This window comes from Trichechus manatus, unplaced genomic scaffold (assembly GCF_000243295.1).
Source record: "Trichechus manatus latirostris isolate Lorelei unplaced genomic scaffold, TriManLat1.0 scaffold00094, whole genome shotgun sequence".
Taxonomy (NCBI): Eukaryota; Metazoa; Chordata; class Mammalia; order Sirenia; family Trichechidae; genus Trichechus; species Trichechus manatus.
The window spans coordinates 3,715,692-3,734,278 of record NW_004444030.1 but is presented as its reverse complement, the minus strand read 5'-3'; the positions used below and the strand labels follow the sequence as shown (position 1 = coordinate 3,734,278).

The 18,587-nt window shown below is 38.1% G+C and overlaps 1 protein-coding gene across 2 annotated transcripts in view; it reads right to left on the bottom strand.

The window, feature by feature from the left end:
• Nucleotides 1-2,901: 2,901 nt before the first annotated feature.
• Nucleotides 2,902-18,587, bottom strand: part of ACAT1 (acetyl-CoA acetyltransferase 1) — a 25,468-nt gene continuing 9,782 nt past the window's right edge. For both annotated transcript variants that reach the window (XM_004382475.2, XM_023736950.1), the window contains exons 3-12: nt 15,998-16,115; nt 15,610-15,705; nt 15,276-15,376; nt 13,441-13,584; nt 12,649-12,799; nt 11,625-11,720; nt 6,796-6,909; nt 5,483-5,547; nt 3,458-3,615; nt 2,902-3,087 (exon numbers count right to left, since the gene is read on the bottom strand). In XM_004382475.2, the coding sequence (XP_004382532.1) occupies nt 2,967-3,087; nt 3,458-3,615; nt 5,483-5,547; nt 6,796-6,909; nt 11,625-11,720; nt 12,649-12,799; nt 13,441-13,584; nt 15,276-15,376; nt 15,610-15,705; nt 15,998-16,115 (1,164 nt within the window). In that variant the 3' untranslated portion in view covers nt 2,902-2,966. The remainder of the gene's footprint in view (nt 3,088-3,457; nt 3,616-5,482; nt 5,548-6,795; nt 6,910-11,624; nt 11,721-12,648; nt 12,800-13,440; nt 13,585-15,275; nt 15,377-15,609; nt 15,706-15,997; nt 16,116-18,587) is intronic.

The following is an 18,587-nucleotide window of genomic DNA, read 5'->3' as shown; positions in this document are numbered from 1 at the left end:
AATTTATTTAACCTTCCATGCCTCAATTTCCTTATCTATAAAGTAGGGATAATAATGGAATCTATCTCATTAGTTTTTGTCAAGATTAAAATGAGTTAATACAAATAAAACCTTTTGGACAGTGCTTAGGATATAATGAGCCTCAAAAGTTTGCCATTACTATATAGATGTCTGAATCTTAAGAATAGTTCTTTTTTCCCATTGGCTTTTGGTTCCTTCAAAGATAATGATCTACGATGAATTATTACCAACAGATATGTACACTGTGGCGTTTAGTGCCCCCTCCCCTTCCCCAGTAATGTCAGTGTAAGCTTGAGTGTGAGTTTCCCCTTCTCAGAGCTGCAGTTGAGGCTAGTGTGCACAGCCCCTGCCTACAGTGGTTTATTTTTTTGGGTGAAATGCAATTCAAGATACTTATACCACAGTCTTTCCTGCTTTAAGAATGGACACTGCAGCTTACTAGAAGTGGCAATCCCTTCCCTTCTATACAGATCTTTCAGTTTTAGCAGTTTCGACCTTCTTTGCCGCTCTCTGTGCTGCTGCAGTAATTCAGAGACCAACCCCCAGGATTTTCTCAGTTTCATCTACCCCCATTCCCAAACTTGAATGCTGGGGTTGATAAATTGCTGAACAGAAGATTTCAAAGGGCGGCTTGAGAAGACAAAGTATCATAAGGAAATGTGCAAAGACCTGGAGATAGAAAACCAAGAGAAGAACACGCTCGGCATTTCTCAAGCTGAAAGAACTGAGAAAAAATTCAAGCCTCGAGTTGTAATACTGAAGAAAAATATTAAATGATGCAGGAAGCATCAAAAGAAGATGGAAGGAATACATGGAGTCACTGTACCAAAAAGAACTGGTCAACGTTCAACCATTTCAGGAGGTAGCATATGATCAAGAACCGACGGTTACTGAAGGAAGAGGTCCAAACAACACTGAAGGCACTGGCGAAAAACAAGGCTCTAGGAATTGATGGACTATTGAGATGTCTGAACAAACTGATGTAGCACTGGAAGTGCTCACTGGTCTATGCCAAGAAATTTTGGAAGGCCAACAGACTGGAAGAGATCCATATTTGTGCCCATTCCAAAGAAAAGTGATCCAACAGAATGCAGAAATTATTGAACAATATTATTAATATCACACGCAAGTAAAATTTTTCCAAAGATCATTCAGAAGCAGAACACTGACAGAGAACTGCCATAAATTCAAGCCGGATTCAGAGTAGGACGTGCAACAAGGGATGTCATTGCAGATGTCAGATGGATCATAGCTAAAATACCAGAAAGATGTGTACCTCTGTTTTATTGACTGTGCAAAGGCATTCAACCATGTGGATCTGTCTTAGTCATCTAGTGCGGCTACAACGGCAATACCACAACTGGATGGCTTTAACAAAGAGAAATTTATTTCTTCACAGTAAAGTAGGCTAAAAGTCCAAATTCAGAGCGTCAGCTTCAGGGGAAGGCTTTCTCTCTGTCGGCCTTCTCGTCAATGTTCCCCTGGACTAGGAGCTTCTCTGCGCAGGGACCCTGGTCCAAAGGACACGCTCTGCTCCCAGCACTGCTTTCTTGATGGTATGAGGTCCCCTGGTCTCACTGCTTACTTTTTTTATATCTCAAGAGATTTTGCCTTAGGACACAATCTAGTAAATTGAGTCCTGCCTCACTAACACAACTGCTGCCCATCCTCCCTCATTAACATCATAGAGGCCCATCCTCCCTCATTAACATCATAGAGGCAGGATTTACAACACATGGGAAAATCACAGGCTACAGGAATCATGGCCCAGCCAAATTGATACGCACATTTTTGGAGGGACAAAATTCAATCCATGACAGGATCGTAACAATTATGGCTAACATTGTGAAGAATGGGAATTCTGGAACAATTAGTGCTCATGCCGAACCTGTACATAAACCAAGAGGCAGTTGTTTGAACAAGGGGATACTGCCTGGTTTAAAGTCAAGAAAGGCATGCATCAGGGTTGTATCCTTTCACCATACTTATTCAATCTGTATGCTGAGCAAATAATCTAAGAAGCTGGACTATATGAAGAACAGGGCATCAGGATTGGAGGAAGACTCATTAACAACCTGCGACATACAGATGACACAACCTTGCTTGCTACAAGTGAAGAGGACTTGAAGCACTTACTGAAGATCAAAGACCACAGCCTTCAGTATGGATTACACCTTAACATAAACAAAAATCCTCACAATTGGACTGTCATGGATTGAATTGTCCCCCAAAAATATCTGTCAACTTGGCTGGATCATGATTTTCAGTACTGTATGACTGGACTGTCTACCGTTTTGTCATCTGATGTGATTTCCCTATGTGTTGTAAATCCTATCAATATGATGTAATGAGATGGATTAATGGCAGTTATATTGATGACATATACAAGATTCGATAGTGTCTTAAACCAGTCTCTTTTGAGATATAAAAGAGAGTAGGGAGCAGAGACACCCGGGGACCTCATACCACCAAGAAAGCAGTGCCAGGAGCAGAGGGCGTCCTTTACAATCCTCAAAAGTTGATTTGTTCTCTCAAGTCATTGGTATTTCAAATAATAATATAATGTAAAAGTGTGTCAAGCTTCTAAAGATTACCAAAAAATTAATGCAGAAGAAAAAAATCTGTGATTTCAAAACGTTTTGCTGTTTAATCTTTTTATCTTATAAAAAAGGAGTTAAAATAGAAAATAATAAAAAGTGAAACTGATTATTTTGTGTATAAGCTGACCCCAAAACCAAACCCATTGCAGTCGAGTTGATTCCAACTCATAGCAACCCTATAGGACAGATTAGAACTTCTCCATAGGGTTTCCAAGGAGCGGCTGGTGGATTTAAACTGATTGACTTTTTGCTTAGCAGCTGAGCTCTTTAATCACTTCACCAATAAGCTGGCCCAGGGTAGTCAAATTCATTACAGCATGTCTTTGTGTTTGCATAAAGATTTGTCTACAGCTTTTGAATCAGCATGGCAGAAGCACCTCCTCCTCCATTGCAAATACTGGCAAGACCGTATTCTCCTTGCTTCAAAGTATGAACCATATGAATGACAATCCTGGCTCCAGACATCCTAGGATTAAGAAAACATTTTGGTTTTTTAATGAAGTACAGAATTGGTGGCTAACCAAAAGTTACTTTTCTTAAGCTTGGGAAATTTGTTTCAAGAACAGTTATAGCTGTTTTAAAAGCCTGAGCAAAGACTTAAGTCTTTAAGTTCTATTTCTTCTTCAGTATAAAACAATATTAGGTTTCAAGCCAGAGATGTGACATCCCCGCATTCAGTGTTGGTTGCTAACAAAAATGGTGTCTGCCTTAGGAAGGATGGGTAGGGAGGAAAACTTAAACCATGTAACAATAGGAATTATCATGAAGCAGCATGTTTAGCTAGAAATGCAAAGTCACCTATTAACTAAGATATTTTTCCTTATGATTTTACCTACCCTATTGGATGTCCCAGAGAAACAGCTCCTCCGTTGATATTCACTTTTTGATGATCAATCCCTAGCATTTTAATGTTTGCTAGTACAACCACACTAAAGGCTTCATTTACTTCCCACATTGTAACATCTTCTTTTTTCAATCCTGCATTTTTAAGAACCTAAAATTTTTTAAAAGACAAGAATCAAAACGTATTTATGTATTTTCTTTTCTTAGAATTCTACAATTTTGTTTGTATTTCCCTTGGGTGAAACAGTTACAAATACATGATTTTCTTGAATGTTCCATTGATATTTGAAAAGAAGGTGTATTCTCTTAATTTGGGGTACATAATTTGATATCTATTCTTGAGATCTACTTTACTGATTATGTTTAGTTCTATATTCTTATTCTGTCTAATGAAAGAGGTATATTAATCTCTGCTAGTAGTAGTTTCCTATTATGCTGCATATGCTGTAGTTTCTGCTTTATAAAAGGTACTGCAGGGTTATTTGGGGCACAGATATTCACAGTTGTTAGTATTTATTATTTAAAGTTTCTTATTATTTGTTCTGGTCCTTGGGTGGTACAGATGGTTTGCGATCAGCTGGTAACCTAAAGGTTGCTGGTTTGAACCCATCCAGCAGCTCCATGGAAGAAAAGCTTAGTGATCTGCTTCTATAAAGATTACAGCCAAGAAAACCCTATGGAGCAGTTCTACTCTATAACACATGGGGTGGCCATGAGTCAAAATCGACTTGATAGCAGTGTCTCTTTTTTCTTTTTTTAAACAATGTGGTCTGTTTGTTTTGTTAGTTACTCAGCTATTCAGCAAAGTATTTTTGTTCTAGTGGTTATAGTTATAGTAATACCTTTATAAAACATTGTTAGTACCCCTTTTCTTTAGAAATTTTATTGTTGTGAATGATAAAATTAATTTGAAACTTTGCCTCCCCCTTTCCCTTCTTTTCTTCCACCAGTGAGCTAAGGTAGCTTTCCAAGCTGCAGAGCTCAAAGTCTTCCTCTGTTCTAACATGAGAGGTGTCTGCCTTCATCATAACCACAACCAGTTGCCATGGAGTAGATTCTGACTCATGGCAGCCCCATGTGTGTCAAAGTAGAACTGTGCTTCATAGGGTTTTCAGTGGCTGATTTTGCAGAAGCAGATCATCAGGTCTTTCTTCAGAGGTGCCTCTGGGTGGACTCGAAACTCTAACCTGTCAGTTAGCAGCCAAGAGCTTTAACTGTTTGTGCACCCAGGGACTCACACCTTCATAATGCAGAATCTTTATCACTCTTTCCTTCCTATACTATGCATTCCCTTTCAGAAGTTGTATATTTCTGTAACATTCTGAGATCTGTCATCTCTGGACAAATTTCTACTCCCTATTCTTTCTGATCCTTCTCTGTCCACTTTCCCCACTGATTCTGCTCTTGTTTTTCTAGGTACTACTCTCAGAAGTTCCCTTTCTGGAAGGAAGTATTTGCTGTGGACTTCTGACATACCTGAGCTCCTAAACCATCCCAGCACTTCCTCTTTTTTCTGTGGCCCCTTAGCCATTTCCCATGAAGACTTGCCTGTTTCTCCCTTTGGTATCATTTATGGACAATTTGGAGATTGTAGGTTTTCTCTGTCTCTAGTGTCACTGCTCACTCCAAAACCTGCTTCCATCAGTGCCCCTTCAGGATGGAATCTCTTGTAGAAGTGATCATTTTCTAGACCTGGAACCACCTGGACCCTCAGCATTCCCTTTTTATTCTTTGTCACATCGGCCTCCCCTTTGTGGTGACCACACCAGGTATGTGGGCTCAGAGTCAGACAAGTAATTCACAGTTACGTTGTTTTTATCTATTCCACTGAAGATGTAGATTGTTGGTTGCTCTTTATTTTTTTGTTTTGTTATCCTTGTTGTTCTTATTTTTAGGAGGAGAAGTGGGAAGATTCTAAACTAAGTTATCATCATGCTTTTGCCTGAAACCTTAGTCTAAGCAAACCAGAAGCTGGCATAAATGGAGTGTGGTCTCTCACACACTTGGCTCGTAATTACCTTAGGTACTGCATGTGCAGGTGCAATTGGGAAATCAATAGGTTCTACAGCAGCGTCAGCAAATCCTATAAAAAACAAATTGTTTGTTAAAGTCTTTTGTCACAAGTATCCAAAGCTATACCTAACAACTGTTATATGTAATATGCAAAAGCCTATTTATCCCATTAAATACAAGCGTTTTAACCTCTATAATACATGTAAATGTATTTGTTCTTTTTCTAAAATTCTACATTTTATAAAATTACATCTTCAATGATTTTCAACCAGAGTGAGGAGGAATTTGCCTCCAGGGACATTTGGTACTGTCTGGGGACATTTTTGGTTGTCACGACAGGAGGGATCTAGTGTGTAGAGGTAAAGATGCTGCTAAACATCCCACAATGCATAGGAGAGTCCCCACAACAAAGAACTATTTGGTGCAAAACGTCAATACTGCTGAGGTTAAGCAATCTTGATGTAAGCAAAGAATAAAATGAAGTTATAAGCTTTTTATAAAGTAACAAAATGACATGTAAGTAATAAAATGACATTTGTTTAAGTCGTTATAAAATACTTTCACATCCATTTCCAAATACATTGAGGCAAGGCAGATTTTTCAGCTAAAAAATAGACTTCAGGAGATTGAGGACTTGCCCAAGGTCACATAGTTAACAAATACCAGAACATCTAGGTTTTACATCTCTAGACTCCTAATCCAATCCCGTATTCTTTTTTTTCTATCTTGCTGGCTCTCTGGGGTAAAACATGAACTCTTCATATAGAACCGGAAAAATTTTTTTAAAGTTTACATTTATGTAAAGGAAATTATATTATCAAAACCATATTAAAGGACCTCCAATTCCAATTAAAATATGTACACCCACTCCTCACTTACCGACATGGTTAGGTTCCAAAGACCAGTTCATTATGCAAAAATCAGTGTGATGCAAATAACGAAGGATGACCACATGGGATCACAAAATGAAGGGTGACTACGTCATTACATAACTGCCAAACCACTGAGAACCATGACCTGGCCAAAATGACACAAAACCTTAACCATCACAGCCAGAGTTACTCTTGCCTTGCACCTCGGCATTCATTACTGCCAGATGTATACCGCTAATGTGAAAAACAGTCGGATAGTAGATTTTTTACTACTGTCATAAATGCAAAATGTTGGATAATGAGATAGTCAATAAGTGAGGAGTACTGGTTAAATTATGTCACAAAATAAAACCTGTAGATAGAAACAGACAAGTCCAATATTATCTGTTACCAATAAAGAAAATCAATTTCAGAGGTTTAGGAGTAAACAAGGTCAGAACATCTACCTGCTACTCTTGCCAGTGGTTTAACATTGAGCCTCTTGGCTGCATCTGTGGTCATAAGAACCACAGCAGCTGCTCCGTCATTCAGTGTGCTAGCATTGGCAGCTGTTACTGTGCCTGAAAGCAACAATAAACAAAGTCAAAATATTCCTTCATACTGAATTCACTTGGTTGAATTTAACAAATACCTGCAGTGCATTGCTTGGGTTGTTAAATGTGTGAGAAATTACAAAGTAGAGAGAATTCCTGCCCTCAGGAAACATGTACATAGCTAACTACAATATAATTAATGTACGAATGCCTTTTCATATTAGTTTTTCTTAACAGTTTTTCCAAAGCTAGCTCAGGAACACGTGTGATTCATTGTAGTTGGTTGTTAGGTGCTATCAAGTCGGTTTCCAACTCATAGCGACCCCATGCACAACAGAAAGACTGCTGAGTCCTGCGCCATCCTCACAATCGTTGCTGTGTTTGAGCCCACTGTTGCAGCTACTGTGTCAACTGATCTCATTGAGGAGCTTCCTTTTTTTTCGCTGACCGTCTACCAAGTATGATGTCCTCCTACAGGGACTGCTCCCTCCGGATAACATGTCCAAAGTAAGCAAAACAAAATCTCACTGTCCTTGCTTCTAAGGAGCATTCTGGCTGTAACTCTTCCAAGATAGATTTGTTCATTCTTCTGGCAGTCCATGGTATATTCAATATTCTTTGCTGCCAACACTATAATTCAAATGAATCAATTCTCCTTTGGTCTTGCTTATTCACAGTCTAGCTTTAGCATGCATATTAAGCAATTGAAAAAACCACGGCTTGGGTCAGGGGCACCTTAGTCCTCAAGGTGATATCTTTGCTTTTTAAAACTTTAAAGAGATCTTCGCAGCAGACGTGCCCCGTGCAATACATCATTTGATTTCTTGACTGCTGCTTCCATGGGCATTGACTGTGGATCCAAGTAAAATGAAATCCTTGACAACTTCAGTCTTTTCTCCGTTTATCATGATGTTGCTTATTAGTCCAGTTGTGAGGACTTTTGTTTTCTTTATGTTGAGGTGTATCTATACTAAAGGCTGTAGTCTTTGATCTTCTTTAGTAAGTACTTCCAGTCTTCTTCACTTTCAGCAAGCAAGGTTGTGTCATCTGCATATTGCAGGCTGTTAATGGGTCTTCCTCCAATTCTTCTTCATATAGTCCAGATTCTCAGACTATTTGCTCAGCATACGGATTAAATAAGCACAGGGAAAGGATATAACCCTGACACACACCCTTCCTGACTTTAAACCACGCAGTACCCCTTGTTCAGTTTGAACGATTGCCTTTTGATCTATGTATAGGTTCTGCATGAGCACAAATAAGTGTTCTGGAATTCCCATTCTTCACAATGTTATCCATAATTTGTTATGATCCACAGAGTCAAATGCCTTTGCATAGTCAACAAAACACAGATAAACATCTTTCTGGTATTCTCTGCTTTCATCCAAGGTCCCTCTGACATCAGCAATGATATCCCTCATTCCACACATCCTCTTAAATTTCCCGCAGTTAATTCTGGATATGCTGCTGCAACCATTTTTTAGTTATCTTCAGCACAATTTTACTTACATGTGATATTAATGATATTGTTCTATAATTTCCACATTCTGTTGAATCAACTTTCTTTGGAACGGGCACGACTGTGGATCCCTTCCAGTAGGCTGGGCAGGTAGCTGTCTTCCACATTTCTTGGCACAGACGAATGGGTGCTTCCAACACTGCATCCGTTTGCTGAAACATTATCAGCTGGTATTCCATCAATTCCTGGAGCCTTGTTTTTGCCAATGCCTTCAGTGCATCTTAGATTTCTTCCTTCAGTACAATTGGTTCTTGATTATATGCTACCTCCTGAAATAGCTGAACACTGACCACTTCTTTTTGTTAGTGACTCTGTGTATTTCTTCCATTGTCTTTTGATGCTTCCCGGGTCACTCAATTTTTTGCCCATAGAATCCTTCAATCTTGCCACTCAAGGCTTGAATTTTTTCTTCAGTTCTTTCAGCTTGAGGAATACCGAGCGTGTTCTTCCTTTTGGTTTTCTAAGGGGTTTTCTAACTCCAGGTCTTTGCACATTTCATTATAATACTTTACTTTGTCTTCTTGAGCTGCCCTTTAAAATCTTCTGCTCGGCTTTTTCACTTCATCATTTCTTCCTTTCACTTTATCTATTCTACATTCAAGGGGAAGTTTCAGAGTCTCTTCTGCCATCCATTTTGGTCTTTTCTGTGTTTTCAGTAAACTTTTCCTTTCTTCATGTATGATGTTCTTGATGTGCCACAACTTGTCTGGTCTTCGGTCATTGGCATTCAGTGCGTCAAGTCTATTGTTGAAATGGTCTCTAAATTCAGGTGGGAGATACTCAAGGTCATACTTTGGCTCTCGTGGACTTGTTTTAATTTTCTTCAGCTTCAACTTGAAATTGCACATGAGCAATTGATAGTCTGTTTCACAGTTGGCACCTGGCCTTGTTCTGACTGATGATATTGAGCTTTTCCATTGTCTCTTTCCACAGATGTATTCGATTTAATTCCTGTGTATTCCATCCTGGGAGGTCCATGTGTATGGTCGCCATTTATGTTGTTGAAAGAAGGTATTTGCAATGAATAAATCATTGGTCTTGTAAAATTGTATCATGTGCTCTTAAGCATCATTTCTGTCACCAAGACCATATTTTCCAACTACCAATCCTTCTTTGTTTCCAACTTTCGCATTCCAATCACCAGTAATTATCAATGCATCTTGACTGCATGTTTGATCAATTTCAGACTGCAGAAGTTGGTAAAAATCTTCAATTTCTTCATCTTTGGCATTAGTGGTTGGTGGTGGTTTTGGATTGAATTGTGTCCCCCAAAAATGTGTGTCAACTTGGCTAGGCCATGATTTCCAGTATTGTGTGATTGTCCACTATTTTGTCATCTGATGTGATTTCCTATCTGCTGTAAATCCTACTTCTATGATGTTAATGAGGCAGGATTAGAGGCAGTTATGATAATGAGGCAGGACTCAATATATAAGATTAGACTGTATCTGGAGTCAATCTCTTTTGATATATAACAGAAGTGAGCAGAGAAACAGGGGGACCTCATACCACCAAGAAAGCAACACCAGGAGCACAGCATGACCCTTTGGACTTGAGGTTGCTGCACTGAGAAGCTCCTAGACCAGGGGAAGGCTGATGACGAGAGCCTTCCCCTGTAACCAACAGAGAGAGAAGGCCTTCCCCTAGAGCTGGTACCCTGAATTTGGACTTCTAGCCTCCTAAACTGTGAGAGAATAAATTTCTCTTTGTTAAAGCTATCTCCTTGTGGTATTTCTATTATAGCACTAGATAACCAAGACAGTGGGTAAATTTGAATAATATTCACGTTAACTGGTCTTCCTTGTAGGTGGTAAGGATATTGTCTTATCACTGACAGCCTGGTACTTCAGGAATAGATCTTGAAATGTTCTTTTTGATGATGAATGCGATGCTGTTCCTCTTAAATTTGTCATTCCTGGCATAGTAGACCATATGACTCCCCAATTCAAAATGACCAAGTCCATTTCAGCTCACTAATGCCTAGGATATCAACGTTTATGCGTTCCATTTCTCGTCTCGACGTATTTTGAATGCCTTCCAACCTGAGGGGCTCATCTTCCAGCACTATATCAGACAATGTTCTGCTGCTATCCATAAGGTTTTCACTTTTTTTTTCAGAAATAGATTGCCAGGTCCTTCTTCCCAGTCTGTCTTAGTTTGAAAGCTCTGCCGAAATCTGTCCACCATGGGTGACCATGCTGGTATTTCAAATATCAGTGGCATAGCTTCCAGCATCACAGCGACATGCAAGCCACCACAGTACAACAAACTGACAGATGAGTGGTGGACATGCATGATAACATTTAACATGGGTAAATGAGGTCTACAACTCTTAAATACAGTGACCACTTCATTCGTCTTTTTCCCCAGAGTCTAGTTCTTTGCTTATCTAAAATACAGCAAACAATCAGTATAATTTGTCAAATCAATGTTAAAATTAGGTATTTCTCCTCTAGAAGCACCTGGAGTTAAATATCAATGAATACAAACCACTGAACTTTTAAATGGGAGAATTTTATGGTATGTAAATCATATGACAATAAAGCTGTAAAAATGTAAGTGAAGACCCCATGCCTGCTCTGAATTCTGCTGAAACTCTGGATATATACTTTTGCAATACAAGTTTTGAAGAGGGATCCATTCTTATACTTGGCATTGAGAAATTCAGTCAGGAAAGGGGAAAAAACTAATTTCAGATTATTATCACAGCTGTATATAGCTAATTTGAAAACCAGAACTGACCTTTTCTCAAAGGATTTCCAAATAATTAATTTTGAACACTAACATCTAACTTGTTGTTCAACAACTATTGAGTATTCACTATATGCCAAGCACTGGATATATGACAATAAACAACACAGCTATCATCCTAGTCCTCAGGGAACTTACTGATATTTAACACAATATTTAAACCCGATTTTCAAAATACAGTAACTTTCAAGATGAACTGCATGTGAAGAACTAAATTCTATAGCCACACTAAAGAATCTCTTCGCTAAGATTTATATATTGGAGGTATAAGCTGTTAAGCAATTTTAAATATACTCTGAATTATTACCACTCATTTTATTAATTTCATCTGAGCCTGACACATTTAAGATGTTAACTAACATCTAGATTGTTTTCTAGAGTGACTTTTTAAAAATCCTTGAGCAGTTCACAATTATTAATCTACCTGTATACTGACTCAATTTTGTTCTTATGCTTCATTGTTAATACTAACCATTTTCTTTTTGGAAAACTGTCTTCAGCTTCGGAACTTTGCTAAAATCCACACGTTTATATTCTTCATCTTCTTTCACTACTACATCTGGCTTACCTAAAACAAAAATTAAGTAGTCACCATGCAAGACAAAAATTATTCATTCAGCAAGAAACTGATGACAAAGGTGCCTGGTAGTCTGCGTCTCCCTTTGTATGCCTGCATACCTGAAACCCACCCAAGTAAATTCTCATCTAGAATCTACCACCTATCACCTCCATTATGTTAGTGTCTTTAAGAGGAGTTAAGTAACGTAATGGAGTTTTAAATTTTGTACACAACCATATCCTACTCTTCTCTTTTAGCTCACTTCTATGATCACAGACCCTACCCTCCTGACCACTGGTATCTATGGTCACCCTGAGAACAGTAATTGCTCCAGGAATAAGAATGTAACCTAAACCAAGCCAATAAGTCTTTCCTGTAGATTTATTCTGCCAGAGTTGGTGAGAAGGTGTCTTTCCTCTTTGAGAGCTCTACATGTGTGACTCTAGAAATGGAGGCAGCAACTTAAGGAAGCCTGAGACAATAAAGCTCTAATGCATGCAGCACTGAGAAACCAAGAGAGCATGTCCTAATAGTATCGAATCCCCAAATCCAGTCTTGAAGTTCCCCAAGCTGACTGGTTACTGCTATTCTTCTTTGGGTTCTGGAAGTTACCCCAGTAGCCTTTCAATAAGTCCTCTTTTTTATTTAAGCTAATGTGTTGCCTGTCGCTTATATGAGAAAGAGTTCTAATATGTTCATTTCTCAAATTAATTTAATTAAAATTAGTAGTTAGTGGATCCTTCAATTGAGTGAAATATATTATCTCTGACTTGGCACCCTTTCCCTTAATTAACCATAAGCAGAAGTGTCAGTGTCCTCAGCTGAAGTGAACAAAGATAAAGATGTACTAATTTAAAACTTTTTAACTTTAAAAAAAAATCAGCACCATGTTAAGTTGAGTAAAAATTAGACCTACTTTGAGACATTATCCCTCTACCTTTTACTGAAATTGTGACAGGAATAACTTCATTTCCAAATTTTCCTGCTTCCCATGCTGCTTTACTTCTGGTGTAGGAGTTAATAGCGTAAGTATCCTGTTCATCTCGTGAAATATTAAGCTTCTTTGCAGTATTCTCAGCACAGTTTCCCTGATAAAAGTTGGAATTTTTTAAAACTAATTAACTTTTGATAACTTAGAAAATATCTATTAACTTTGCATAACTTATAAAATAGTGGTTAGCAGTTAAATTTAGCTTCTTAAGACATACTTCTTTTGTACTAGGTAACTTTTCACTTGTCTCACAGTCAAATACTTAAATTAGCCCAGAAGCTGACATTTCAAAAGCAAATAATTAAATACTTATAGAATCCGTAATTAGAAGTCAGAAAGACACCCTAAAGAATGCAGGGCTTTGTCTTCAACAATTGAGCCATGCTGGTACAGTGAAACCTGTGAGAGCTGGAACTCGACGGGACTGCCTTGTTTTTCTAGATCTCACAAGTTTTCTGCCTTCGACAGAGGGCAGTCTTACTACTTTTCTATCGCTCTCTAATAATGGAAAATAACATCTGAGTTTTCCTTCTCTGACAAGTTTCCACCTTACACAGGTTCTGGATTTGGCAGGTTTACTGTACAACAGGCATAGAAAATTGTGTATCAAAATGAATGGCTAAAATCAACATTTATAAAGCCCATCCTTCAGTTTCTAAAATACATGTAATTAAGAAAAATCAAGTAGTATTGTATACTTGATTCTGGCATTTCGCCATTAAAAAAAAAAACATTTACCATGTGTATTTTATTGTAGACATCTGTTAGCCCATCTTTTACGATCAAATCTTCGAGCTGGACTCCACCATATGGTGTTGCTCCTCTGTTCATCACATATGGAACATTGGACATACTCTCCATTCCACCTGCCACCATCACATCCTGCTCAGCAGCACACAAAACCCAAGGTCAATTCAAAAGGTAGCTGCAAACACACCCTTTACATAGCCACCAACAAGTGTTGACATGCTCGTTCAACACACGTCTTCATTTTATGAACTATTTACCAACACGTGAAATGCCTACATTTCCTTCAAAATTCCATGGTCTCCCTGACCACTTACTTCTTTCCCTTTTTAGGAACAGCTTCCCTTCTTGTGTGTTCCCCAATTATTGTGTAATGTTTTTATTACTATTAATTGCACTGCATTGTAGCTATATTTACATGTCGAATCTTCTCACTAGACTAAGCCCCTTTGAGGCCAGAAAACTCTGTCATATTTATTTCTATATTATCAGGGCCTGGCATATAGTAGTTTACTAAGTATTAATCTGCCGTTTTTCAAGTCAACAAAAATTCTTCTGTACTATTAGGGCTAATTAAAAACAAACAGTTTAATGTAAAGCATTAATGTAAATATAAATAAAAATTAAAGCCAAAGATATTTTCTCACAGCCTATAATCAGGAATAAAGACAAACAGAAGTTCTACAGCAAGAAAATTAAATGTCTTGCCTACTCTGAAATATGGAGGATCTCAATTAGTTCTGGCCTAAGTTTTATTCCCTTATCTTGAAATACAGAATTTTTTCTGGAGATAATGACAATAATACCTGACAGAAAATAAGGTATCAATTGTTCTTCATTTTAAAATAAAACAATTTTCCAAAATCATAGGTAATTAAATATTCAACAGGGTAATTCCTAGCATCCCTGTAAGTCAGAAAACTATGCCTGCACGAATGAATCCAATAATACTAACTGAAAGCATTTAAATGTAATGCAAATAGCATTTACCGAAGAACAACGAAGAACAAATCGATTGAGACAAGACTTCCCTTGTCATTCAGAAAGTTCTGAAACATATTTAAACAATCTGATGACTATTTTTCACCCATCTGTTTGACCAGAGTTTGGTAACACCATTGTTGGTGAGGATGTGGGGAAAAAGACTCCCATAACCTCTGCAAAGTAAGTAACTAGTACAACTTTTATGGAAAGCATTTGAAAATATCAAATGTAAAATCCTCTGACTCAGCAATTCTCCTTTTAGGAATTTTTCCAACAGAGACTTGCACATAAAGACAGAAAATGTTAAATGCGTTCTTCACTGCTCTATCTCCAGTGATACTCACATAATAGGTGCACCAGTTATAAGGGGTAGAACTAGGATCTGAAGTCAGATAGTCTGGCTCTAAGGCCAACAGAAAGCCTAAATGATTCGACAGCTGAGCCTGGGCATGTAAGAACCACAAATTAGTCATAAATCCTTGGCTCAATCAATGAATGATTTGATTCCTAGGGCCAGCACCTTAGTCTCCTTTATAATAAAAAATGCTTCATATTCTGGCAAATGTACAGTTTATGATTTTTAAAATCACCCAGAATCTCAGAGAAAGACTGTAAGGGTCATTCCTAAAACCAAAACTAATTTTCAACACAAGACATTTAAGCGAGCCTTTCGATCTCTTCCTTCAAATGGAAAGCAAATCCAGATGCTCGCAAGTGTGATACAACGTGGCAACTGTACTTACAAGAATCTTACTTCTAAAACATGAATGTGCTGAATTTTTAGTTTCTTTTAACACTGGATATCATTTTAATGATACGATGAAAGACAAGGTGCTTCTTACCTGATGTCCACACATCAGATTCTGAGATGCCATCATGATAGCTTTCATTCCTGAAGCACAGACTTTGTTTATGGTGGTGCATGGAGTAGAAATAGGTAAGCCTAAAACCAAGATAATTAAGTCACACTCTTGAATAACTAAGATGCTCACTTCTCAAACACAACTGTAGAATTAACAAAATAGAACATGTTAAACTACAATCAACACCACTTCATTTGCTAAAGTAAGTCTAGGTTGTTAAATGATGCATTTAATATTTGATTTAAGCTGAAGTGGTCTCCATTTTACCATTTCAAACATTTTAAGTATAAAAGCAATAATGTATTCCTGTTACCTGCACCCAGTACTGCTTGCCTTGTAGGGGCTTGTCCTTCACCCCCTTGTAGAACATTACCCATGTATACTTCTTTCACTTCTTCTTTTGGAATCCCTTTTTAAAAAACAAAAACAAAAAAAACAATACAGGCATTTCTTTTTATTATTATTTTGTTCAATTTAATAATTAGTGACTACCCAATGAAGTATGTGTCTTTAAATAACATGGTTTCTTTTTCTTGTGAGTTTGAGTTTTACTCCCAACTCTATATTACACAGAATTCTTTACAAAGGAACTCAGAAATATAGGCGTTAACTCATTTCTAAGTGATATGTATATAGTACAAAATAAATATTTGTCCCATTGAATCATTCTGGCCCCTCACCACAAAAAGCAAACTACTGACCTGCTTTTTCAAGGGCTCCCTGAATTGCAATGGTACCAAGTTTAGTGGCTGGCAGTGAGGAAAGGCTGCTCAGAAAGGATCCAATGGGTGTTCTTATGGCACTTACTATGACCACTTCCTGACAAGGCAGAAGATGGTAAAAATTACAACATTTAAATATTTTACCCAAATCATCTTTCATTAAATAAACTTATAATTCATAGATACGTCATCTAAGAAACTACTTTTATGAATGATTAGTCACCAAAGGTTAAAACAGCCCCAATTATAATGTGAACAGCACTAAAATTAATCAGTTCAATGCTAGTGCTTTATAATTTAGGACCTAACAGCAAACATAAAAAAAAAAATTTAAGAAATAGTCACTCTAATCTTTTTTTTTTAATAGTACTTTAGACGAAGGTTTACAGAATAGTTTCTCATTAAACAGTTAGTACACGTATTGTTTTATGACAATGGTTAACAACCCCACAACATGTCAACACTGCCCCTTCTCAACCTTGGGTTCCCTATCACCAGCTTTCCTGTCCCCTCCTGCCTTCTAGTCCTTGTCCCTGGACTGCTATGCCCCATTAGTCTCATTTTGTTTTATGGGGCTGTCTAATCTTTGGCTGAACGGTGAACCTCGGGAGTGACTTCATTACTGAGCTAAAAGGGTGTCCAGGGGCCATACTCCTGGGGTTTCTCCAGTCTCTGTCAGGCCAGTAAGTCTGGTCTTTTTTTGTGAGTTAGAATTTTGTTCTACATTTTTCTCCAGCTCTGTCCGGGACCCTCTGTTGTGATCCCGGTCAGAGCAGTCAGTAGTGGTAGCCAGGCACCATCTAGTTGTTCTGGACTCAGTCTGGTGAAGGCCGTGGTAGTTGTGGTCCATTAGTCCTTTGGAGTAATCTTCTTGTATCTTGTTCTCTTCGTTCTACCTTGCTCCCGAAGGGGTGAGACCAGTGGATTATCTTAGATGGCTGCTCACAGGCTTTTAAGACCTCAGACGCTACTCACCAAGGTAGAATGTAGAACATTTTCTTTATAAATTGTGTTATGCCAATTGAGCTAGATGTTCCCCGAGACCATGGTCCCCACAGCTCTCCGTCCTGCAATTCAGTCCCTCAGGGAGTTTGGATGTGTCTATGGAGCTTCCATGACCTTGCCTTGTGCTTCCTCAGTATTGTGTACTGTCTTACCCTTCACCAAAGTTACCACTTAGTGTCTATTTAGTATTTTCCCCTCCCACCCCTCCCATCCCTCATAGCCAACAAAGATTTTTTTTGTGTGTAAACTTTCTTACGAGTTTTTACAGTAAAGTTCTCATACAATATTTGTCCTTTTGTGATTGACTTATTTCACTGAGCATAATGTCCTCCAGTTTCACCCATGTTAGGAGATGCTTCACAGATTCACTATTGTTCTTTATCACTGCATAATACTCCACTGTGTGTATGCACCATAGTTTATCCATTCATCTGCTGATGGGCATGTAGGTTGTTTCCATATTTTTGCTATTGTGAACAATGCTGCAATGAACATGGGTGTACATATCTCTATCCGTGTGATGGCTGGTATTTCTCTAGGATATACTCCTAGTAGCGGGATTGCTGGATTGTATGGTATTTCTATTTCTAGCTTTCTAATGAAGCACCATACCATTTTCCAAAAATGGTTCTATCATTTTGCATTCCCATCAGCACTGCATAAGAGTTCTGATCTCCCCGAAGCCTCTCCAACATTTGTTATTTCCAGTTTTTTTGATTCGTGCCAGTAATGCCGGGGGTAAGATGGTATCTCATTGTGGTTTTAATTTTCATTTCTCTAATGGCTAGTGATTGTGAGCATTTCCTCACGTGTCTGTTGGCTGCCTGAATGTCTTCTTTGGTGAAGTGTCTGTTCATTTCCTTTGCCCATGTTTTAATTAGATTATTCGTCTTTCTGCGGTAGAGGTGTTGGATTTTCTTGTAGATTTTAGAGATTAGACTTTTGTCTGACTTGCAATGCCCAGAAATTTTTTCCCGGTCTGTAGGTTCTCTTTCTACTCTTTTGGTGAAGTCTTTTGATGAGCATAAGCATTTAATTTTTAGAAAATCCCGGTAATCTAGCTTATCTTCTGGAGTTTGTGTGTTGTTGGTTATCATTTGTATCCTGTTAATGCTGTGTATTAGGGCCTCTAGCGTTGATCCTATTTTTTCTTCTATGATCTTTATAGTTTTTGGCTTTATATTTAGGTCTCTGATCCATTTTGAATTAGTTTTTGCGTATCGTGTGAGGTATGGGTCCTGTTTCATTTTTTTGCAGATGGACATCCAGTTTTGCCAGTACCATTTGTTAAAAAGACTGTAAAAAGACTGTCGTTTCCCCATTTGATGGACTTTGGGCCCTTGTCAAAGATCAGATGACCGTAGGTTGAAGGATTTACATCTGAGTTCTCAGTCCTGTTCCATTGGTCAGTGTATCTGTCGTTATACCAGTATCAGGCTGTTTTGACTACCGCAGCTGTACAGTAGGTTCTGAGGTCAGGTAATGCAAGTCCTCCTACTTTATTCTTCTTCTTCAATAGTGCTTTACTTATCCGGGGCTTCGTCTCTTTCCATATGAAGTTAAT